This window comes from Somniosus microcephalus, chromosome 26, assembly GCF_052327205.1.
Source record: "Somniosus microcephalus isolate GS21.2 chromosome 26, FLI_Smic_1.0, whole genome shotgun sequence".
Lineage (NCBI taxonomy): Eukaryota > Metazoa > Chordata > Chondrichthyes > Squaliformes > Somniosidae > Somniosus > Somniosus microcephalus.
In genome coordinates, this window is record NC_141012.1 from 7,772,749 (window position 1) to 7,797,791 (window position 25,043).

General features: G+C 52.5%; 1 protein-coding gene across 1 annotated transcript in view; it reads right to left on the reverse strand.

The window, feature by feature from the left end:
* Positions 1 to 25,043, reverse strand: part of LOC147100252 (transmembrane protease serine 2-like) — a 95,945-nt gene that overhangs the window by 5,739 nt on the left and 65,163 nt on the right. The window contains exons 9-12 of the mRNA XM_085967755.1: positions 14,956 to 15,134; positions 13,011 to 13,109; positions 11,703 to 11,845; positions 10,299 to 10,451 (exon numbers count right to left, since the gene is read on the reverse strand). Coding sequence (XP_085823881.1) covers positions 10,299 to 10,451; positions 11,703 to 11,845; positions 13,011 to 13,109; positions 14,956 to 15,134 — 574 coding nt within the window. The remainder of the gene's footprint in view (positions 1 to 10,298; positions 10,452 to 11,702; positions 11,846 to 13,010; positions 13,110 to 14,955; positions 15,135 to 25,043) is intronic.

Below are 25,043 nucleotides of genomic sequence, written 5' to 3' on the forward strand. Positions count from 1 at the left end.
GATCGCGCTCGCCGACGCCACCCTGCTCGCGCACCCACGGCCCAATGCCAGAGTAGCGCTCACCACGGACGCCTCCGACCACGCGGTCGGTGCCGTGTACGAGCAGTGGGTCGATGGCGCCTGGCAACCACTTGCCTTCTTCAGCCGCCAACTACGCCCCCTGGAGGTCAAGTACAGCACCTTCGACCGTGAGCTCCTCGCGCTGTACCTGGCGGGCCGCCATTTTCGGTTTTTGCTGGAGGGCCACCCCTTCACTGCGTTTGTCGACCACAAACCCCTGACATTCGCAATGGCAAAGACAACCGACCCCTGGTCCGCCAGGCAGCAGCGCCAGCTCGCGGCAGTGTCCGAGTTCACCACGGACATCCAACACGTCTCCGGCCGAGACAACGTGGTAGCCGACTGCCTCTCCTGCCCCGCCATCCACGCCGCACACCTGGCAGTCGACTACGCTCAACTCGCAGCAGACCAGCTCACGGACCCTGATCTGCTCTCCGCACCTACCAACCTACCAGGGCTTTGCCTGGCCGATGTCGCCTGCGGCCCGACCGCAGTCACGGTCAAGTGCGACATATCCCTATCTCAACCTCGGCCCGTCGTCCCTGCGTCCTGGCGCCACCGGGCATTCGAGATTCTCCACAACCTCTCCCACCCCGGCGCCCGCGCAGCCATCAAATTGGTAGCCAACCGCTTTGTCTGGCGCGGCCTTCGCAAGGATGTGCGTACTTGGGCCAACTCCTGCCTAGCCTGCCAACGGGCCAAGGTGCAGCAACACACGAAAGCACCCCTCGAGGAGTTCACCGTCCCTTCACGTAGATTCGACCACATCCACGTGGACATCGTCGGGCCCCTGCCACCGTCGCAAGGCCACACGCACTTGCTGACGATCGTCGACCGCACCACGTGCTGGCCCGAGGCAATTCCACTGACCTCTACCACCACCGCCGACATTGCCACAGCCTTCGTCAGCACCTGGGTTGCACGGTTCGGCGTCCCCTCCGACATGACGTCGGACAGAGGTCCGCAATTTACCTCTGAACTCTGGACCGCCATCGCACGCAATCTCGGGGTGACCATTCACCGCACCACAGCGTACCACCCCCAAGCCAATGGACTGTGTGACCGGTTCCACAGATCCTTGAAGGCATCTCTTCGAGCCAGCCTCCAGGACGGCGCCTGGACCGACCGACTCCCGTGGGTCCTCCTCGGCCTGCGCTCCGCGGTTAAAGAAGACCTTCATGCATCGGCAGCAGAGCTCGTGTAGGGCGAGCCGCTGTGTGTACCCGGCGAGTTCCTGCGCACCGCCACGACACCCTGGTCAGCCGACCAGCAACGCCACGACTTCACCTCACCGGCGCTACATTTCGCCACGGTGCCCATTGCCCGGCACGGCGAATCCACCTCACACGTCCCGCTAAGCCTGCACCAGGCACGGTTCATTTTCGTCCGGCACGACGCCCACCGCGGACCTCTTCAACCCCCGTACGACGGGCCCTACAAAGTGCTACAGGCGGGGGACAAATTTTTCGCCCTACAAGTGGGCGATGTGGTAAACCACTTTTATCGTTCACTATCGTTACACTATGGTTATCACTGTTTATATCGTTACACTATGGTTATCACTGTTTACACTGTTGTATCACTACACAAGGTCACCTCTTGTCACGCTGTTATACCTGGGCTGACCACAGCTGACTCCGCCCATGGCTCCGCCTGCTTGCCCAGGTATAAAGGTGGTCGACTGGCTGGTATTCCTCCTTGTTGGATCCGATCACCCATGAGGGTGGGCTCTGTTATTTAGCCAATAAAAACCTATAGTTACTAACTTAACTCGTCGCTTTTCATGAACTGAATTGATAGGTATATCAATTTTATTGGCTAAATTTTGAAATGTACACAACGGAGCAGCCAAACGACCAGTCAGACGTACAGCCTCAGCCAAACGGCCATCTACAACAGCCCCAGCAGCCGGCCTGGCTACGAGCCCTCCGGCCGCCGTACCTGGATCTAAACCCACAGGCTGCGAATTCAGCCCTCGACTTCGAACACTGGCTGAGCTGCTTCGAAGCCTACCTGGGAGAATCCGGCATGCCTCCGGCATCCAAACTAAGAGTTCTGACCGCTCAGGTGAGCCCTAAAGTATTTGCACTCATCCGGGACATTGCCACATACGAGGACGCCCTCAACCTGCTAAAAGAACAGTATCGGAGCCCTGTAAACTCAATGTACGCCAGGCATCTCCTAAGATCCCGCTCGCAACAGCCAGGAGAGTCGGTTGATGATTTCTTACGGGCGCTGCAAATACTCGGCAGGGACTGTGACTTTAAAGCCGTAACAGCTGCAGAACATACAGATGGAAACATCCGAGATGCCTTCGTGAAAGGCCTTCGGTCAGACTACTCACGGCAAAGACTGCTGGAATCAAAGGACCTCGACCTGAAAACAGCTGCTACCCTCGCTCGCTCCTTGGAAGTGGCCCATCGGGACCTCGAGGCGTACTCCAGGTACTGTGCTGCACGACCCTGGGACTCGGGCCCGACATCGGCCGCAATACCCCTCGCACCGCCGCCTCTGGGACCTACCACAGCGTCGGTGTCCCGGAACCGATCGGGACCGCCACCCCCGGTACCGGCTGCGACATCGGAGCCCCGCGATCGGGCCGCCGGCTGCTTCTTCTGTGGCCAGGCGAAACACCCGAGGGCGCGCTGCCCTGCAAGAAACGCGACCTGCTACGACTGCCACAAGAAAGGCCACTTCGCGAAGGCCTGCAGGGGGAAAGCCACAGACGCCAGCAGTGCCTCATGTGAGTTGTGGGAGCGGCCATCTTCTCCGCCATTTTATTCAACGTCGTGGGCGCCGCCATTTTGTTCACCACACTCAACCGCCACCTTGTCTCCAGACCCGACCACCGCCTCACCCGCAGACTACAGCAGCTCGCTCAGCCATACACTGGCCTCCGTCACACTTGACCAAGCTCGCCCGCATCACCTGTCCAAGTCCATGATGGACATCAAAGTAAACGGCCACGCCACGACCTGCCTGTTCGACAGCGGAAGCACAGAGAGTTTCATCCATCCAGACATGGTGAGCCACTACTCCCTCACTGTCCGGCCAACACGCAACCGGATCTCGATGGCGTCGAGGTCCCATTCTATAGACATCAGCGGCTACTGTGTTGTGACCCTGTCGGTTAGGGGCACGGAGTATAAAAATTTTAAACTTCTCGTCCTGCCCCAGCTCTGCGCTGCCGTCCTACTAGGGCTGGATTTCCAATCCCACCTTCAAAGTGTCACTTTGGCATACGGTGGACCCCTCCCCCCACTCACAGTCGACAACCAGCAGCCTTTAAACCGCCCACCGCGTACCACCTGTGGCCTATCCACCCTCAAGGTCCCGCCCCCCCTCCCTGTTCGCTAACCTCACCCGCGACTGTAAACCCGTCGCTACCAAGAGCAGGCGGTACAGCGCCGGGGACAGAGCTTTTATTAGCTCTGAGGTGCAGCGTCTCCTGAAGGAGGGCATCATCGAGAGGAGCAACAGCCCCTGGCGTGCCCAGGTCGTAGTCGTTAAGACCGGCAATAAAAACCGCCTGGTCATCGACTACAGCCAAACCATAAACCGGTACACCCAGCTGGACGCATACCCCCTTCCCCGCATATCTGATATGGTCAATCAGATTGCACAGTACCGGGTATTCTCTACCATCGACCTTAAGTCGGCCTATCACCAACTCCCTATCCGCCCTGAGGACCGCCAGTATACTGCCTTCGAGGCGAATGGCCGCCTCTACCACTTCCTTAGGGTTCCCTTCGGCGTCACCAACAGGGTTTCGGTCTTCCAAAGGGAGATGGACCGGATGGTTGACCAGAACGGGCTGCATGCCACGTTCCCTTATCTAGATAACGTCACCATCTGCGGCCGCGGCCGGCAGGACCATGATGTTAATCTGGAGAGATTCCTCCGTACGGCCCAACGGCTGACCCTCACCTACAATAAGGAGAAATGTGTGTTTAACACCTCGCGTCTTGCCATCCTCGGCTACGTAGTAGAGAACGGAGTCATCGGCCCCGACCCCGAAAGAATGCGCCCCCTCATGGAGCTTCCCCTCCCCCACTGTCCAAAGGCGCTGAAGAGAACCCTGGGGCTCTTCGCCTACTATGCCCAATGGGTGCCCAATTATGCGGACAAAGCCAGACCCCTCATGAAGTCCACCTCCTTCCCCCTGACGGCAGAAGCATGCGCAGCCTTCTCCCTCATAAAGGGAGACATTGCTAAGGCCACAATGCACGCGGTGGATGAGTCTATCCCTTTCCAAGTGGAGAGCGATGCATCCGACTTCGCCCTAGCTGCAACCCTTAACCAGGCGGGGAGACCTGTGGCCTTCTTCTCAAGGACCCTCCAGGGCCCTGAGATCCGACACTCTTCGGTCGAGAAGGAGGCCCAGGCGATCGTGGAGGCAGTACGACGCTGGAGGCATTACCTGGCAGGCAAACGATTTACCCTCCTCACCGACCAGCGTTCGGTCGCTTTTATGTTTAATAACAAGCTGAGGGGCAAAATCAAGAACGACAAGATCTTGAGGTGGAGAATCGAGCTCTCCACCTATGATTATGATATCTTGTACCGGCCTGGTAAACTGAACGAACCCCCAGATGCTCTATCACGAAGTACATGCGCCAACGCGCAAATTGATAGACTGCAGACCCTCCACAACGACCTCTACCACCCCGGGGTCACCAGACTTTACCACTTCATTAAGGCCCGCAACCTGCCCTACTCCATCGAGGAGGTCAGGACCATGACCAGGAACTGCCAAACCTGTGCCGAATGCAAACCGCATTTCTTTAGGCCAGACAGAGCAAGCCTGATCAAGGCCACCCGCCCCTTCGAGCGCTTGAGCATCGATTTTAAGGGGCCCCTCCCGTCCTCTGACCGTAATGTGTACTTCCTCAACATTATTGATGAGTACTCCCGTTTCCCCTTTGCCTTGCCCTGCCCAGACATGACCAGTACCACGGTCATCAAATGCCTGAACGACCTCTTCGTCTTGTTCGGGTTCCCGAACTATATACACAGCGACCGGGGCTCATCCTTCATGAGCGAGGAACTTCGCCAGTTCCTACTAGCGAGAGGTATTGCTGCAAGCAGGACCACCAGCTACAACCCCCGAGGGAACGGCCAGGTGGAAAGAGAGAACGCGACTGTCTGGAAGGCCGTTCTCTTAGCCTTAAAGTCTAAGGGCTTCCCAACCTCTCGCTGGCAGGAAGTCCTCCCGGCAGCGCTGCATTCCATCCGGTCACTGCTTTGCACTGCCATTAACGCCACCCCCCATGAACGAATGTTTGTCTTCCCCAGGAAGTCGACTACGGGAACCTCGCTACCAACATGGCTGACTTCTCCGGGGCCCGTCTTGCTGCGAAAGCACGTGAGGGCCCATAAAATGGACCCCCTGGTAGAGAGGGTGGACCTCCTGCACGCCAACCCCCAGTACGCCTATGTGGCATACCCAGACGGGCAGGAGGACACAGTTTCCTTACGAGACCTCGCACCCTCGGGCACCCCTGAGACACCACCGTTACCCCCCACCACCCCCCCAAATCCAGCCCAGGTAGACGGCATGCCGGAACCCCACGAGCCTTCGCCGACCACGCAGACACCAGCATTAACATCGGATACTGCACCACCGCCGCCGCTGCTGCGCCGATCAGAAAGGCTTACGAGGCCTCCAGACAGACTGACATACCCGAACTGGTAGTACACTTCACCCCGCCGGACTCAAATTTAAACAAGGGGTGAATGTGGTAAACCACTTTTATCGTTCACTATCGTTACACTATGGTTATCACTGTTTATATCGTTACACTATGGTTATCACTGTTTACACTGTTGTATCACTACACAAGGTCACCTCTTGTCACGCTGTTATACCTGGGCTGACCACAGCTGACTCCGCCCATGGCTCCGCCTGCTTGCCCAGGTATAAAGGTGGTCGACTGGCTGGTATTCCTCCTTGTTGGATCCGATCACCCACGAGGGTGGGCTCTGTTATTTAGCCAATAAAAACCTATAGTTACTAACTTAACTCGTCGCTTTTCATGAACTGAATTGATAGGTATATCAGGCGACAGGACTGAAAAAGTGTCGGTTGACCGACTCAAGCCAGCACACTCGGAGCCCGGTGAGCAGGTCCCAGTAGCTCATCCACTGCCATGCGGCCGACCTGCCCTCAAGCCAGTACACCCGGCTGCTCCACGCCCGGCCGTTCCACGTCCACCGGCGTCCTACAAGAGCCGCTCCGGCCAGCCCATCAGACCGCCGCACCGTCTCGTCCACACCTCCTAAGCGGATTCTGGGGGGAGCTGTGTGGCGGATCGCCACCTAAATGGGCGCAATCCACTTTTCCGTCCGTGGACAATAAATCGGGCACCTTGCCTTTAAGAAGCATGCTGCCTTTAAGGCATGACAAAGGAGCGGGCGTCGCCCTCAGTGTGTACACAAAAGCGCGGGCGTCGCCCCATTCTGTTTCGGTTTTAGCAGAGAGAAGAGCTGGGGCAGCCATCTCTCAAGAGAATGTAATAAAAAGCCATGTGTTCCTCAGATCGGTTCGGCCTCCATTCGTGTTCCGCGGCAGCCTCAACAACACAGTTCTATTACATCAGAAAATTCAGCGACGGAAATAATGTACCAATAATCCCCGATTTTCACCACTCCACCATTGGCGGCCGTGCCTTCAACTGCTAAGGCCCCAAGCTCTGGAATTCCCCCCCTAAACCTCACCACCTCTCTAACTCTCCTCCTTTGAGACGCTCCTTAAAATCTACCTCTTTGACCAAGCCTTTGGTCACCTGTCCTAATGTCTCCTTATGTGGCTCGGTGTTAATATTTGTCTGATAATCGCTCCTGTGAAGCACCTCAGGGTGTTTTATTACATTAAAGGCGCTATATAAATGCAAGCTGTTATTGTAAGTCAACAGATGGAAAAACAGAGCAATCAGATGGCCTCATGACCTCCTGGGTTCCCCTCATGAACTCCCGAGGGTCCAGGGACCCCCGTTTGAAATCCTCTGGTCTAAGCATGTGTTTGTCCATTGACTGCATCGACCCTTTCCTTCCACAGCCTTTCACGGTCGATGACCACTATATGACCTTCACCTGCTTGCAGAATCAACATTACAGATGGCAGGCTAGCCTCACCTATATAGTGTTAAAGATCTTTGGTGTGCACGCACTCCCTTTCACCGCAATATTAGGTCACACTTTTATGTCAAGGTTTAACATTAAAACTGCCCATGCAAACATTTAGAATGGATTTTTTTTGTTGGGTAAGGGTATTAAGGGATATGGAACCAAGGCGGGTAGACGGAGTTAAGATACAGATCATCCATGATCTCATTGAATGGTGGAACAGGCTCGAGGGGCTGAATGGCCTCCTCCTGTTCCTCTGTAAATCCTGCAAGCAAATAGTTGCCTGTAATGCGGTAGTTGCAGGGTCTGGCTTAGAGGTTGCAGGGTGGCATGAGTTTCTGAAGTCTCCCAACTCCGGTAAATGTAAAAAAAAAAGTTATATCCCTCAACTGAATGTAGGCAATACACTGGCAATTTACTCACCACTGCTAGTATTGTATAGTCATTGAAAGAGAGGTAAAAATAAATGCTTCTCTTCTTCTTAGGCAGTCCTTCGGAACCGAGGTTGACTTGCTTCCACGTTAAAAATGAGTTCTCAGGTGACTGATGAGTCCAATGCGGGACCTACAGTCCCTGTCACAGGTGGGGCAGACGGTGGTTGAAGGGGCGGGTGAGTGGGGTGCTTGAGTTGATGTGCGCTCCTTGCCCTGCCTGCGCTTGGCTTCCGCTTGCTCCCGGCAAAGAGACTCGAGGTGTTCGGCGCCTTCCCGGATGCTTCTCCTCCACTTCGTGCAGTCTTGGACAGGGATTCCCAGGTGTCGGTGGGGATGTTGCACTTTTTCAAGGAGGCTTTGAGGGTGTCCTTGAAGCGTTTCCTCTGCCCACCTGGGGCTCTCTTGCCGTGTCGGAGCGCCGAGTAGAGTGCTTGTTTTGGGAGTCTCGTATCGGGCATGCGGACAATGTGACCCGTCCATCGGAGCTGATCGAGCGTGGTCAAAGCTTCGATGCTGGGGATGTTGGCCTGAGCAAGAACACTGACGTTGGTGCGCCTATCCTGCCAATGGATTTGCAGGATCTTGCGGAGGCAGCGTTGGTGGTACCTCTCCAGTGCTTTGAGGTGCCTGCTGCACATGGTCCATGTCTCTGAGGCATACAGCAGAGCGGGTATCACTGCTGCTCTGTAGACCATGAGCTTACTGCCGGGTCTGAGGTCCTGGTCTTCAAACACTCTCTTCCTCAGGTGACCGAAGGCTGCACTAGCACACTGAAGGCAGTGTTGGATTTCGTCATCGACATCCACCCCTGTTGACAGTGGGCTCCCGAGGTATGGAAAGTGGTCCACATTGTCCAAGGCCTTGTCGTGGATTTTGATAATCGGGGGGCAGTACTGTGTGGCGGGGGCAGTTTGTTAGAGGACCTTTGTCTTACGGATGTTTAGTGTAAGGCCCATGCTTCGTACGCTTCGGTGAAGGTGTTGATGATGGTTTGGAGTTCGACCTCCGAGTGAGCGCAGACGCAATCATCGTCTGCATACTGTAATTCGATGACAGAGGATGGGACGACCTTGGATCTGGACTGGAGGCGACGGAGGTTGAACAGTTTCCCGTTTGTTCTGTAAATTAGCTCCACTCCAGCGGGGAGCTTACTGAGGGTGAGATGGAGCATTGCAGCAAGGAAGATCGAGAAGAGCGTTGGTGCAATGACACAGCCTTGCTTGACCCCGGTTCGTACGTGAATTGGGTCTGTGGTTGGTCAGGATCATGGCTTGCATGTGGTCATGAAGCATGGTGACAAATTTTTGAGGGCAGCCGAATTTGAGGAGGACACTCCATAATCTCTCACGGTTGAGTGTCGAAGGCCTTTGTGAGATTAAAGAAGGCCATGTACAGCGGTTGGTGCTGTTCCCTGCATTTATATAGTGCCTTACACGTCATAGAAATATATCAAATTACTTCACACAGTACAATCATTGACACATAAGTAAATATGGTAGTCATTGTGTGACAAGGAGATGAATGCTTTATTGTGTTGCAATTTGACTCGGCAAAAATGTTGACCAGGGCACCAGGAGAACTTCCTCTTATTCAAATAGTGCCGTGCAATCCCAAACAACCACTGGGACGGCTTTACCCGTCTCAGCCGTAGTGTCAGCCGTGCTATGTCTCAGCACACTCGCCTCGGAGTCAGAAGGTTGTTGGTTCATAGTCCCACTCCAGGGACTTGAGCACAAAAATCCTGGCTGACACTCCCAGTGCCGTGCTCAGGGAGCGCCGCACTGTCGGAGGGGCCGTACTGAGGGAGTGCTGCACTGTCGGAGGTGTCGTCTTTCGGATGAGACGTTAAGCCGAGGCCCCGTCTGCCCTCTCAGGTGGATGTAAAAGATCCCATGGCACTATTTTGAGGAAGAGCAGGGGGAGTTCTCCCCGGTGTCCTGGGGCCAATATTTATCCCGCAATCAACATCACTAAAACAGATTATCTGGTCATTATCACATGGCTGTTTGTGGGAGCTTGCTGTGCATTTCCCTACATTACAACAGTGACTACACTTCAAAAAGTACTTCATTGGCTGTGAAGTGCATTGGGTCATAAAAGGCGCTATAAAAATGCAACTCTTTCTTTCTCATGGCAGGTCAATGCTGCTCTCCCTCGGCACGACACTGAAATTAAGTCCTTTAAATGCACATCGTGTAGGTACAGTCACAACAAGAGACTCCAGAGCAAGAACCCTTAAAGGGCTGTCCCCACTCCCAGTTCTTATAGGCATGAGCTCATCCAAAACTCTGCTGCCCGTGTCCTAACTCGCACCAAGTCCCGTTCACCCATCACCCCTTGTGCTCGCTGACCTACACTGGCTCCCGGTCCGGCAACGCCTCGATTAAAAAAATTCTCATCCTTGTGTTCAAATCCCTCCATGGCTCGCCCCTCCCTATCTCTGTAACCCCCCTCCAGCCCTACAACCCCTCTGAAATCTCCGCGCTCCTCCGATTCTGGCCTCTTGCGCATTCCCCGATTTTCTTCATCCCACCACTGTCTGATAACGCTCCTGTGAAGCACCTTGGGACATTTTACTGCGCTAACCAGGTGCTATATAAATGCAAGTTGTCGTTGTTAGGATTGTCCTTGTCGCAAAATATTTCCCCCAGTCACCATGGAAACGAGGGCCATTGTTACCTCCATTTGTGTGAAGATCCAGTCGGTGAGTTGATTCACCTGGGCGTAAACCCCTGGTTTGTATATCCGAGCACAGCCAATCCCCCAGCTGGTAACTCCTGCCAGGTACCAGGTACCAGATACTTCGCAAACAAGAGGCCCGCCACTGTCACCCTAGGGTTTAAAGAGAACAGTTTTGCAGTGAGTCTAAAGCTGGTTGGAGCACCGACCATGGTCCCTGCGCAAAGCCTTGGCGTTTGCTTTCAATGTATCGGTCATTTCTTCTCTGTGGAGGTGACGGGAAGATTAATCTTGTGCTCGAATCGTGGGATGCGAGTATTCAGACTGGTACAGTGGGGTAAATGCCATGAGACCACACACACACAGAGAATTGGTGCGGAGTGCCGTTTGTGTAACTCACAGTGTTCCTGACTTTCCTGGCCATCAAAATTAAACACTGGAAAAATCAGGAGTACCACAAATTGGGCGCAACCACCTGATTGGATGATCCAAGCTCCCACTGAGTGAGCCTCGGGCTTGGGCCTGGAGCCTTGATAAATTTACCCCAGGTCTTGTACTCAGTGTCTGCAAAGAAGTGTCAGTCTTGGCACAGTGGGTCCTTTCTGTTGAAACGTATAAAATTCTAACAGGACTGGACAGACTGGATGTAGGAAGGATGTTCCCGATGGCCGGGGAGTCCAGAACCAGGGGTCACAGTCTAAGGATAAGGGGTAAGCCATTTAGGACAGAAATGAGGAGGAATTTCTTCACCCAGAGAGTGGTGAACCTGTGGAATTATCTACCACAGAAGGCAGTAGAGGCCAATTCATTAAATATATTCAAGAAACAGTTGGATATATTTCTTAAGGCTAAAGGGATCAAGGGATATGGGGAGAAAGCAGGGACAGGGTACTGAATTTGGAAGATCAGCCATGATCACATTGAATGGCGGAGCAGGCTCGAGGGGCCGAATGGCCTACTCCTGCTCCTATCTTCTATGTTTCTATGTTTCTCACCTCTGAGTCAGATGGTTGTGGGTTTCGAGTCGCAGTCCAGGAGACTTGAGCATAAAATCTAGGCTGGCACTGCAGTGCCAGTGCTGAGGGAGTGCCGCACTGTCGGGTGCCATCTTTTGGATTAGACGTAAAACCGAGGCCCTGCCAAAGTGCCCTCTGCCACTCCCTCTGCAATGATACACGGTTTACCATTTCACGGTGCGCCCATCTCTGTGAATGAGATCACCGACTTGCAGCCCAGTTCTGCCCGCGCCCATTGCAATTAGGCCGAGGCAGTCTCCAGACTCAATTCATTTGGGGCTTTTATTGCCAATGGGAGAGACCTTTAGCCCATCAAGCTGATCCGTATTCCGATCTGGGGTACCAGGGGTTGACAGGATGGATCTGCTGGTTTCTGACTGTTACGCACCTGACAGGAATCGACTCCTCCGGCGAGTTTGCCGGCACAGATCATGTGCTGTGTTATTTTTCCATTGTAAACGCTTCTGTGGTTGCAGGTTGTGCTGCTGATTATGCGAACAGAAGCTTCTAGAAGGATGTCGGAGGCCGAAGCTGAAACACATTGCAGAAAGAGTTACGCTCAGGATGTCATGATGGGGGTGACTAGCAATGCTCCCTGTGGGCTGCACTATGTTCTGCGCGGCCTGTTTCTGTCAAAATGCGCGGATCCTTTACATTTCTGCGCACAAGCGGTATTTCCAGCGCAAGAGCGTGTGAGCGGCCTGCGCGGGACCTTGCGGTTTACTGCGCGGCCTCGCATTAGCGCAGTTTCGAGGGAACGTCGGTCACTGGCCAGCCCTGAATGTGAAGCGGACAGGCCAGTTTCTGGAGTGAGCTGTCCAGCGATTTCTGAAAATTAAACCAGACGCCAAAAGAACTGACACTTAACAACAACAACAACTTGTATTTATACAGCGCCTTTAACGTCCCAGGGCGCGTCACGGGAGCGATTATCAAACAAAATTTGACACCGAGCCACAGAAGGAGATGGTAGGATAGGTGACCAAAAGCTTGGTCAAAGAGGTAGGTTTTAAGGAGCGTCTTAAAGGAGGAAAGTTAGAGGGGCAGAGAGGTTTAGGGAGGATATTCCAGAGCTTAGGGCCCAGGCAGCTGAAGGCACGGCCGCCAATGGTGGAGCAATTAAAATCGGGGATGCGCACGAGGCCAGATCTGGGAGGGTTGTGGGGCTGGAGGTGAAACCCCATCCCGTCGCCCTTTAGTTTGATGTTGTTTTATTACTAAGATTCTCAATGCAATTTTTAACAGTGAAGTGAGACTGATGCCATTGAGAAGACCGAGAAGCTTCAATTACTGGCCAGAAATCAAGGGAAGATTTTGTACAACGAAAATTTCAGTTCTTTGTCAGATTAAAGGCTCAATCTAACGGGAATGCCAAGAGGTTGCTGCAACCCCCACAGAAAACACAACACTTCCTGGTGCAATGGCAGGGGCCCACAGACGTTCTAACAATGTTTTGAGGAGATAATTTTAAAAAACAAGTCGCATTACTTGTAAAAAATGTAGCTGTTTGTATCAAACCAAACTCCACTTGAGGGTGAACAATGTTTGCCTTGTGGAATGAAAGTTGCTGTGTTCCAAATTACTCGTGCCAAGTGGAAGAGATTGGTCTTGTGCGAGTCCCAGCAATGGGATAACAGGGCAGGGTAAATCGGGCTCCCCGATCCTTTGGCCCACCGGCAGTCATACTCTGACTTACTTGCACCTTCCTTGGTGAGACCGAATCCCGTAATCCAACAGGCCGTCCCCTGTGGGAATTGCTGGTCATAGCTCGGCAAACAGGCAGGTCTGACTTTATCTGGAAAAAATGTAAAGTCGGTCACTGCAAGAAATGCCAAAGTGATTTCACACAAACACACACACACCCTCACACACATACTCACTCACACACTCACTCACACACTCACACACTCACTCACACACACCCTCACACACATACTCACTCACTCACTCACTCACACACACTCACCGTCACACACACCCTCACTCACACACTCACTCACTCACTCACTCACGCACACACTCACACACACCCTCACACACTCACTCACACACATACTCACTCACTCACTCACACACACCCTCACACACATACTCACTCACACACACACTCACACACACTCACTCACACACTTACTCACACACTCACTCACACACTCACACTTACTCACACACTCACATACTCACTCACACACTCACAGTTTCACACTCACTCACTCGCACTCACTCACACACTCACATACTCACTCACACACTCACAGTTTCACACTCACTCACACTCACATACTCACTCACACACTCACAGTTTCACACTCACACACACTCACACACAGACACTCACACAATCACACATTCACTCACAATCACTCACACACACACATACACACATTCACTCACACACTCAGTCTCACACACACACACACTGACTCACACACTCACTCACACACAGTCACACACAGTCACACATTCACTCATTCACAGACTCACTCACTCACACTCACTCACACAGTCTCACACTCAGAGTCTCACACACACTCAGTCTCACACATATACTTACACACAAACAGTGGGAGCTTTACTCTGTATCTAACCCGTGCTGTACCTGCCCTGGGAGTGTTTGATGGGACAGTGTAGAGGGAGCTTTACTCTGTATCTAACCCGTGCTGTACCTGCCCTGGGAGTGTTTGACGGGACAGTGTAGAGGGAGCTTTACTCTGTATCTAACCCGTGCTGTACCTGCCCTGGGAGTGTTTGATGGGACAGTGTAGAGGGAGCTTTACTCTGTATCTAACCCGTGCTGTACCTGCCCTGGGAGTGTTTGATGGGACAGTGTAGAGGGAGATTTACTCTGTATCTAACCCGTGCTGTACAAGCCCTGGGAGTGTTTGATGGGACAGTGTAGAGGGAGCTTTACTCTGTATCTAACCCGTGCTGTGCCTGCCCTGGGAGTGTTTGATGGGACAGTGTAGAGGGAGCTTTACTCTGTATCTAACCTGTGCTGTACCTGCCCTGGGAGTGTTTGATGGGGACAGTGTAGAGGGAGCTTTACTCTGTATCTATCCCGTACTGTACCTGCCCTGGGAGTGTTTGATGGGACAGTGTAGAGGGAGCTTTACTCTGTATCTAACCTGTGCTGTACCTGCCCTGGGAGTGTTTGATGGGGACAGCGTAGAGGGAGCTTTACTCTGTATCTAACCCGTGCTGTACCTGCCCTGGGAGTGTTTGATGGGACAGTGTAGAGGGAGCTTTACTCTGTGTCTATCCCGTGCTGTACCTGCCCTGGGAGTGTTTGATGGAACAGTGTAGAGGTAGCTTTACTCTGTATCTAACCCGTGCTGTACTTGAACTGAGATGCTTTGTGACAAACATGGGTACAATATAGAAGGAAGAATCCATTCGCTAGCACCGATACCCCTCATCTTCATGAGCATGAAAAATACTTAGAATTATAAATAACTGTTCCAGTAATCAAATTGATTCAGGGCAGCAATTCGGCATCTTGAAAATGAGCCTTAAGTGGATTGTATCGTGATGCTGGAACTGGGAACGTGTGATGCTGCAGTGTTTTATTGGACCAGGGGCTTAGGAATAATGGTAAAAGATGTGATATTGGTCAGGGCCAAGCAGCCTCAATGGACATTAACCTGTAAACTGCAATGATCTTCTGAGCTTCATCAAAGCAATGTCATAATCATTTGTGTCTGAGCTGTAGCCGGTGTGAGTGATGATTTTCGAGACGGAACTCTTTGTGGCTCCAAAGAGTTGATTTTGAGAAATGAAGCCACTGAACACTTTCCAGTTGTACGGCTTAAAACTATCGTCCCTGGAAGAAAAAGATCAGTTACAGATATGAACGCCTCATTGAAACTTATAAAATTCTAACAGGACTAGACAGACTAGATGCAGGGAGGATGTTCCCGATGGTGGGGGAGTCCAGAACCAGGGGTCACAGTCTAAGGGTAAGGGGTAAGCCATTTAGGACAGAGATGAGGAGGAATTTCTTCACCCAGAGAGTGGTGAACCTGTGGAATTCTCTACCACAGAAGGCAGTTGAGGCCAATTCATTAAATATATTCAAGAAGGAGTTGGATATATTTCTTAAGGCTAAAGGGATCAAGGGATATGGGGAGACGGCAGGGACCGGGCACTGAGTTTGGATGATCAGCCATGATCGCATTGAATGGTGGAGCAGGCTCGAGGGGCCGAATGGCCTACTCCTGCTCCTATCTTCTATGTTTCTATGCCTCGATTTTAACTCCTCCACTGCCTGATTCCTGGCTTGCCCACTCATTTCCCGCCTCGATCTGGCCGACTACAATTGCAGGCAGCAAGGACACCCGTCCCCCAAGCCGATGGGGTCCTCATTGAACCTGCAGATTGGCCGCCGATGATATCATTGGGGTCTGATCCACTATTTTAACCCAAGGCATGAACAGGGGGGATCTGTGATGTCTTCCCCACCAAGCAGACCTTCCAGGAGCTGGATCAAGGGCCGGAAGAGGCCCAGAGGGATAAGTTTGCACAATTTTTTTTTAGTGTTTCCTTGTTGGGGCCAGGAGGTGTTGGGAGGCTCCTCCAGGCCCCACAAGCAAACCATGGACCTCTCCCTTACCGCGGTGTTTCTCAAACTGCAGTCCACGGACCCCTGAGGTCCGCAGAGACTTTTCAGGGAGGTCCGCGGCCGGAGGTCATTTCAAGCCGCCTCCTCGTTATTCTTGCAAATTATTCTCAACAGCTGGGCCCCACCTCCCCGCAGAGGCCCGCAGCTCTCACTCACTTCGCAACGAGCGCTCCCTGCCAGACGACCCGATACCTCTCCCTGGCGCCGCGACCCTGTGCCGTCCTCCCGACACGTGATCAGAGCGCCCGCGGGACCCTTCAAACACGCGCCTGAACGTGTTCACACATGTAATGACATGGTTTGTCACTTGGTTTGGTATGAGCATGCTCCGTTCGCTCTGGCCTAGTAAAGCGGGCACATGGACTAGCAGCTCATCGTGATTGACATGAATCAGTCATTCATGTGGAAATGACTTATGAAATAATACTGGGCGGCCTGCGGGTGGCGCTGTCCAGGGAGAGTATAAATACTCGAGCACGGGCCCAGCTTGCGCAGGACATTCTTTAACAGGAACTAGTGAAGGACACAACTAGACCTCCATGTTGTAAAACAGTTGATTAAAGCTTTGTTTAACGCTTAGACCAAGTGCTTAGTAGTTTTCTTACATCAGTGTCTCTGTCCTTCATTTGTTCTACTCACATATATTACATTTCTGGCATCGAGAAAGTGATCCCAAAGCCATTTTTAGGGATCATGGAAGGACACAGTGTTCAACCTTCGAGTGGAAAAGTTTAAGGTGAATTTGTGACATCTAAACTGAATTTTTGCCATGCTTTACTGTTAATGCTCGTACAGAATCGTCTGTGAGTCACCTTCACTTGTATGTATACACAGCAACAGCGGCCTTGATTCTCACAGGTACTGTACACAGGTAGTGTGCTGAGTCACTGTTCGACGGGATCGGGACAATCATGGCCGCGCCTACGGGATTCATCGGATGCCTCGGCACGTGTGACTGAGCTCGCGAACCATTCAGTTCTTACATTGAGCGGATGGAGATGTTTTTTAAGGCGAATAACATTATTGAGACCGAAGGTGCAGATGAGAATGTTCAAGCTCAAAATAAAGTAATACGTGAACGGAAGAAAGCAATTTTTCTAATGGAGATCGGGCCAGATGTCTACAGAATGTTGACAAACCTACTCGCGCCAGAGAAAGCGAAAGATGTGTCTTTTGAAGACATTGTCGAGAAACTCGAGGACCATTTCGACCCAAAGCCGTTAGAAATAGCAGAGAGCTATAAGTTTGGTACCAGAACCCAAAACAAAGTGAAACCATCAGTGAGTACATTGTAGCTCTTAAGAACCTGTCTTTCGGCACATTTTTGGATCGTGCATTGCGAGATAAGTTTGTGTGTGGACTGGTGGATGAGCGCACACAGTCCAAGTTACTGAACACTCCGAACCTAACGTTTGACATGGCATGCAAAATTGCCCGATCTATGGAGACGGCGTCTAAGAATGCTAGGGAGCTCCGTCCAACTCAAGTGACGAGTGTAGCTGAGGTCTACAGTCACAAAGCCACCACCGTACCTCAAGCTGTGAGACCGAGTCAAAAACATGTTGGTGAGAGCAGTTCAGTGAATTGTTATCGCTGTAATGGAAATCACTCACCACAGTCCTGCCAATACAGAAATGCAAAGTGTTTCACTGCCAGAAGCAAGACCAAATTTCAACAGCTTGCAGAGCTAGATCGAAAGCAGGAAGCGAGAACCATTCTAGTGGCAATGCAAAGCAGCAACAACAAAAGGGAGGAATTCACAATATTGAAGTGATGTTGAAGAACAAGGGGGGAGAAATTGTGTACCTTAGTGCCTCCCGTTATCGCCTCCGGGGGCGATAACAGGGCGCTAACCACTTACCGCCCGGACGCAGCGAGAAGATCGACTCCCGCGATATTCGGCGGGAGGTTTGCGGCGGCAGTCTGGCGCTGCGCCCCGATCTCCTTCGCCCGAAGATTGTGACGTCATCGCCGTGCGCATCGCCCCGGACCCGAACTTCGGCTCCGCCCCCGCACCAATGCCGGGTGAAAACACCGGCAGCTGCAGGAGGCGTTCATCGGGAGGCCGGGCTGGATCGCGGCTGCCGTCGGGGACCAGGTATGTTTTGCCCTTGCAGAGCCTGCAGCGATGGCCCTTCCCTTTAAGGGAGGGAAGGAGCCTTCCAACGCGGCAGCGCTGCACGGCCCAACACCTACCGCCCCGCCTGCTGCCTGTTGCGCTTGATTTAGCTCACCACTTCCTTCCGGGAGCCCAAAACAGAGGCCTAGAAATTCAGTATAGCCACTTTTGGGGCGCTAAAGTCGGGCGGCCGCTAAAGTTTGCACCCAGCGCAAAGTCGCGCCACCTTCGCCGATATTCAGTCGCATCGCCCCAAGAGGTTGCTGCTGCGCTAAAACAGGTGATGCACGACTATCTTTAGGCGCTAAGCCAGCGGTGCTGAGCGATACCCCCGAGGCCGGGCGCAGCGCAGGTGCGGCGAGTTGTTGATTGACGGCAGACACTCTGGCGCCGGTCAGCTCTTAAAGGGGGAGGGTGGATTTGTTTGCCTGCCACGCCCTGCACACTGCAGCCCTCAACCTAGGCCTGACCACTTCAGCTTCATCTGCACAACGCCCAGGGCTATGGAGAAGGCCAGGGAGAGAGCGCAGCGCTTCAGCGACGGTGACCTGAGGGTGCTGGTTGGCGGAGTGGAGCGCAGGCGCCATGTTCTGTTCCCAGAAGGTGGCAAGAGGCCGCTGCCCAGTGCCTACCGGAAAGCCTGGAGGGAGGTCTCAAACAGGGTGTCTTCCAACAGCGTGGTTGCCAGGACTCCTGTGCAATGCCGGAAAAAGTTCAACGACCTCACTCGGGTTGTCAGGGTGAGTACCCTTTCCAGTGTCCTCCTCATCCCTGCATGTGCACCTCACTTTATGGGCAAAGGGACCTGAAAGCCCTAATGGCCAGCCCTCATCCAGCAGCTATGGGACTGGCATGAAAATCACTTGCACATTCAGCACTTTACACACTGTACAAGCTATTCGACCATGGGAGGCAGTGCAGACAAGATCAGGGCTTCACACTGTCAGGGCCAGTCCACCATGGGAGGCATTGCAGACAAGATCAGGGCTTCACACTGTCAGGGCCAGTCCACCATGGGAGGCAGTGCAGACAAGATCAGGGCTTCACACTGTCAGGGCCAGTCCACCATGGGAGGCATTGCAGACAAGATCAGGGCTTCACACTGTACAAGCTATTCGACCATGGGAGGCAGTGCAGACAAGATCAGGGCTTCACACTGTACTTAGAGGCCGTCCTTTCTCTTGCAGGCCAAGGTGGCGCACAACCGGCAGAAACGAACTGAGACCGGGGGAGGCCGTCCTGACGTCAAAGAGCTCTCCGACCTCGACCAGTGTGTGGAGCGCATTATGGCAGACCGGCTGATTGACCCCGTCACCAGTGGAGATGCCGACCCTGTTCTGGGCACCAATGGTAAGGGCATCACCTTTTTGACCTCTCTCGTTCCACTTGCGCCTCAGATCAGCATCCTTTGCCACTGTCTGACCAATGCAGTGAATGGCAGCACTCATGCCTCCCTCGCTGCCGCCCTGTCCTCACTCTAAAGCTACTCTTGTGCCTTCCTGCTTTCAGATGGTGAATCGCCAGGTGAGGAGGCGGGCCTTCAAGCTGCCACTGTCAGCGCTTCCGAATTAGAGGAGGAGGAAGAGGAAGCCGGCCCATCAGTGCCACCCTCAGCCGCGCCAGCCCATGGCGATGAAGGGGACACGTCTTCCCTGGAGGGGAGCCGGGGGGAAGGGTCGGAGGAGAGTGAAGCTCCGGGGCCCAGCGGCCTGCAGCAACGCGGGAGGGGTGGGGAAGCTCGGCGGACTTCTCCCGAGAGGGTGAGTGCGGCCTCCAGTCCTGCGACGGTCAGCACAGAGGAGGTGCGGCTCCTGGAGGAAATGGCCGTCCAGGCTGAGCGCAGGCACAATGAGCTCATGGCTGCAGTGGCAAGGATGCCTGACTCCATTGAGTCTTTGTCAAGGAGTGTGCAGCAATTTGGAGCAGCACAGGCCAGGAGTCTGGATCAATTCAGTGCAGCACAGGCCAGGAGTCTACAGGACTTCGCGGCAGCACAGGCGGCTTCGAGCCAAGTGCTCAGTCGTGCCGTCCATTCACTGGCTGTTGTCATGCGGACACAGACCAGGGCCACACGGGCACTAACTGCTGCCACGCTCGCTGGATCAGCCAGGCATCGCCAGGGCACTCGCCGTGCAGCAGCAGCCCAGCAGTCTGTTCTTCAGCTGTTTGCTGCGCATGCTGCAGTGCTGGCCCGTGCGAGTGCCACTGTATCAGGCGACCAGCGAGCACCTGCGATCTGTCAGGTTGGCACCATTCCTGCAGCCGACACTGCCACTCCGCCATTGCAGCTGCCACGAGCCGCTGGACAGACTGCTGCCGCCCAAGCAGAGTTGCAGCAGTCAGCAGCCGGCCCCTCGAGGGCCAGAGCTGGTGCAGGCTGACCCCCAAGGGCATCTGCCGTCTCGCCATCTGACCCTCAGCAGCCTTCCCCCAGCCTTGCTGCAGCCACTGGGCTCCCATTGAGGAGGAGCTGCAGGGCGGGCAGGGGCCAGGCAAGGATGCGAAAGGCATCGCCCTTGCAGGGCAAAAAGTAGAAGGTCTGCACAAATGGTTTGTGGTTTTTGTAAGGCCGAGACTGGTGTCTTTCTTTGTTTTTGTAAGGCCGAGACTGGTGCCTTTCTTTGTTTTTGTAAGGCCGAGACTGGTGTCTTTTTTAGTTTTTGTAAGGCCGAGACTGTTAGTTTTGTGTTTTTGGAGGGGGCTTCTCCACATGAGGTTGTAATGTGGGAAGGGCAGAGGTTTGCAATAAATTAATGTTCTTAAATTGCACTGTGCATGGTTTTTTTGTCAAGTCCTGGTTGCCCTGCTCGGCTGAGGGCTTGTGGAGCGGCTACATTCATCTGCTGACATTGGCACAAGCCATTCCCTGAGAGGGGGCCTAGAACCGACGTTCAATAAGCCGGCGACGGGCGGCCCTTGCACTTTCTGCCTCCCTCCTGTGCTGGTCCTCCTCCTCCTCCTCCTCCTCCTCCTCCTCCTCAGGTGGTCCTCCAGTCTCTGGTGGCAGTGGCTGAGTCCTGCGGATAGCCAGGTTGTGCAGCATGCAGCAAACAACCACGAAATGGGAGACTCGCTCCGGCGAATATTGTAGGGCTCCACCGGAACGATCCAGACAGCGGAACCGTTGCTTCAGGACGCCGATTGTTTGCTCTATGATGTTCCTGGTCGCTTGATGGCTGTCGTTGTATCCCTCTTCAGCAGGGGTGCTGGGCGCACGGAGCGGGGTCATCAGCCAGGTACACAAAGGATAGCCTTTGTCCCCGATAAGCCATCCTCGTGGGTGAGGCTGGGCCTGGAACATGTCTGCCACAGAAGTCTGGCGCAGGATGAAGGCATCGTGGCTGCTGCCTGGAAAGTGGGCATTGACAGCTAGGATGAGCTGCCTGTGGTCACACACCAGCTGGACGTTGAGCGAATGGTAGCCCTTCGGGTTGTGGTAATCCTCGGAATTCTCCAGAGGTGCCCGCAAAGCCACATGCGTGCAGTCAATGGCGCCCTGCACCATCGGGAAGCCTGCGAATGCTGCAAAGCCCATTGCACGCTGTTGCTGCTTGGCAAGGGCCATGGAGAAGGAGATGAACTGACGTCTCCTTTTGAAAAGGGCATTGGTCACCTGGCGGATGCAGCAATGCACGGCGAACTGGGAGATGTTGGAAATGTCCCCAGTAGCGGATTGGAAGGAGCCAGTGGCATAGAAGTTGAGAGCCACCGTCACCTTCACTGCCACCGACAGAGACGTCCTGCTCCTCAGCTGTGGCTGCAGATCACCGCCAAGCAGGTGGCAGATCTCTGTGACCACCTCCCTTCGGAATCGCAGCCTCCGAACACACTGCTCGTCAGACATGTTGAGATAGGAGAACTGCTGGCGGTATACCCTGGGTGGGTAAGGCCTCCTTTCCCGACGCCTGTTGCCCCCTCTCCGTCTAGCCAGGGCTGCCACTCTCTCACGGCGTCTGTGAGCCCTTTGGATGCAATGGAGAAAGCCAGCATTTGCACCCATTGCAGCCCCCATAATATGTTAGCAAACAATGATATGTCAATGAAGGCAAAGACAAGTGGAAAGCTGTGGCCTGAAGCCACAAGTACCTGTCCGAGTGTTGAGCCAAAGCAGAAAGCTCTCTACCTTGGTCTCTCTGCAAAGATCCGTCTCTCAAGAAGGAGTGCTGCGAAATGGCAGCCTTTTCTAGTGCAGGAGGAGTGCCCTTTAATTTGCGCCCCTCGCGCCCCGCATCGACTGAGCACCGTTCCACTCTACCAGTCGCTAGGGGCACCAGGCGCACAATGGGGCGTCGCGACTGAATTTCCAGTTTGGGGCGCACAAAGGGCGTTGTACGAGGAAATGACGTCAGGATCTGCGTGCGCAGCTGAGCGCGCGCAAAGACTTTGCGCCGCCGCTAAATCGTGAGTGAAGTTGGGGAGAGGCGCAGATCGCGCTGCGCCCTGCCGCTAGCCGCCTAGCGCCCGACATCTACTCCTCCTAAGGCGCTACCGGCTGGCGCAACCAACTGAATTTCTAGGCCAGAATGTTTTAAAAGTTGAGAAACATTACGCCTGGCACTAATTATTTCAACTTTTAAAATTAAGCGCCCCAATCAGGGCTATAATTAATTTCTCCCATTAGGCATCTACAGTATCTATGCCACTAGTGACAACACCAGCAGTCGTGAGAAAGACTTCTGTACAAAACCCAACGAGCAAATATGTGTATTGACACAGCGGCGGACTGCTCTATCATGAGTAAGGACACATATGAGAATAAGTTTAATCAAATACCAGTTACAAAGAGTACCGTAGAGTTAAAAGCCTACTCTGGAGAAATCCTAGAGACATGTGGACAAATGGAATGTACAGTTCAGCACAATGGCCAGTCAGTAAAGCTGCCTATTATTGTAGCGAGCTACAACAGGCCAACCCTCATGGGCAAAGACTGGTTGAGAAAGTTGAAACGAGACTGGAAAAACATCTTCAGTGTAGATGCTTCAAAGAAGCGACTCAACACAATGCTGAACAAGTACGAAAGCATGTTCTCAGGCAGTTATGAGGACATCACTGGGTACGACGCACATATCCACATCAAGTCCAACGCGATGCCTGTCTATTGTAAGGCAAGGCCGGTCCCCTATACATTGAAAAGTCAGGTGGAGGAAGAGCTAGTGAAGCTCAGAGAGAACGGAGTGCTAGTGAAAACTGACAAAAGTCATATAAAAAAGGGCGAAAACCATATGTGGCTCAAACTTGAGAGGGAGATTATCTCAAACACCCAAGATGTTTACATTTGCGCACTTTATATCCCTCCAATCGATTCCCCGTACTTTAAAGAGGACACCTTCTCCAACATGGAGGGGGAAATTATCCAATACCAGGCCCAGGGGAACGTGTTGATCTGTGGGGACCTCAATTCAAGAACGGGCGAAGAACCAGACTTCACCAATAATCAGGGAAACAATTATGTTTTCGGGAATAACCACTTTGACATCCCTTCCCTTCCATACAGGCATAACTGCGACAAGCAGTCAAATACCAACGGAAAACAGCTACTACAGCTCTGTCGAAACCTGGGTCTGTACATTGTCAATGGTAGGTTCATAGGAGACCTCCTAGGAAGATCGACCTATTGCTCACCTCTTGGCTGCAGCACAGTAGACTATATGATTACAGACTTAGACCCATCCTCTTTCAGAGCATTCACAGTCAAACCACAAACAACACTGTCAGATCACAGTCAAATTACTATGTTCCTCAAAAAGACAGAAACAAACAACATAGAAACACAACCCAGTAAACTGTACAACACCAAAAAATCGTACAGATGGGCCAAAAACGACACGGAAAAATACCAGAAAACAATTAGCAATGCATCAACTCAAGCTCTCTTAGACACCTTTCTGGATAACATATACACTCACAATAAAGAAGGCGTAAACCGGGCAGTTAGTAAACTAAACAATATTTTTGATAATTTGGCAACAAATGCAAACTTGAAAGCTCGCAAGAACAAACCCAAAACAAAAAACTATGAAAAATGGTTTGACCGAGATTGCCATAACATGAGGAAAAAACTTAGAAAAATATCAAACCAAAAACACAGACATCCAGAAAACGAGGAATTACGCCTTACTTATTGTCAGACACTAACACAATACAGAAACACACTCAGAACCAAAAAAGAGCAATATATTAAGAATACACTCAGCTCCATGGAGGAATCCATTGATTCCAATTGTTTCTGGGAAAACTTGAAAACACTACACAAAAAACAACACGACGATTTGGCCATTCAAAATGGGGACACATGGGTAAACCACTTTGAAAAATTATACCAGAAAAAAACACTAAGACCAGAGCAACACCAAATATGCAAAAAACTGGAAAAGCTAGAAATGGCCATAAAAGATAACCAAAACCCGCTGGACGCCATAATAACAGAAAAAGAACTTCTTGAAAAACTCAAGGACCTGCGACCAGGAAAAGCCTGCGGGACAGATGGCATACTAAACGAGATGATTAAACACACAGACAACAAAATGAAACTGGCTATCCTAAAACTCTTCAACTTGGTTCTGAGTGTCGGTTATTTCCCTGATATCTGGAACAAAGGACTCATAACGCCCATATACAAAAGTGGGGACAAAATCGACCCAAACAACTATCGAGGCATCTGTGTAAACAGTAACCTGGGGAAGGTATTCTGTAGCATCATAAACAAAAGACTTATAAACTTCCTTGAGGAGCACAATGTCTTGAGTAAAAGCCAAATTGGATTCCTGCCAAACTATAGAACATCCGATCATATCTTCACCCTACAGACCCTAATTGACAAACACGTTCACAATAACAAAAGCAAAATCTACGCATGCTTTGTAGATTTCCAGAAGGCTTTCGACTCCATCTGGCATGACGGTTTATTCCTGAAACTTATCGAAAGTGGGGTAGGAGGGAAAACATATGATGTAATTAAATCAATGTATACAAACAACAAATGTGCAGTTAAA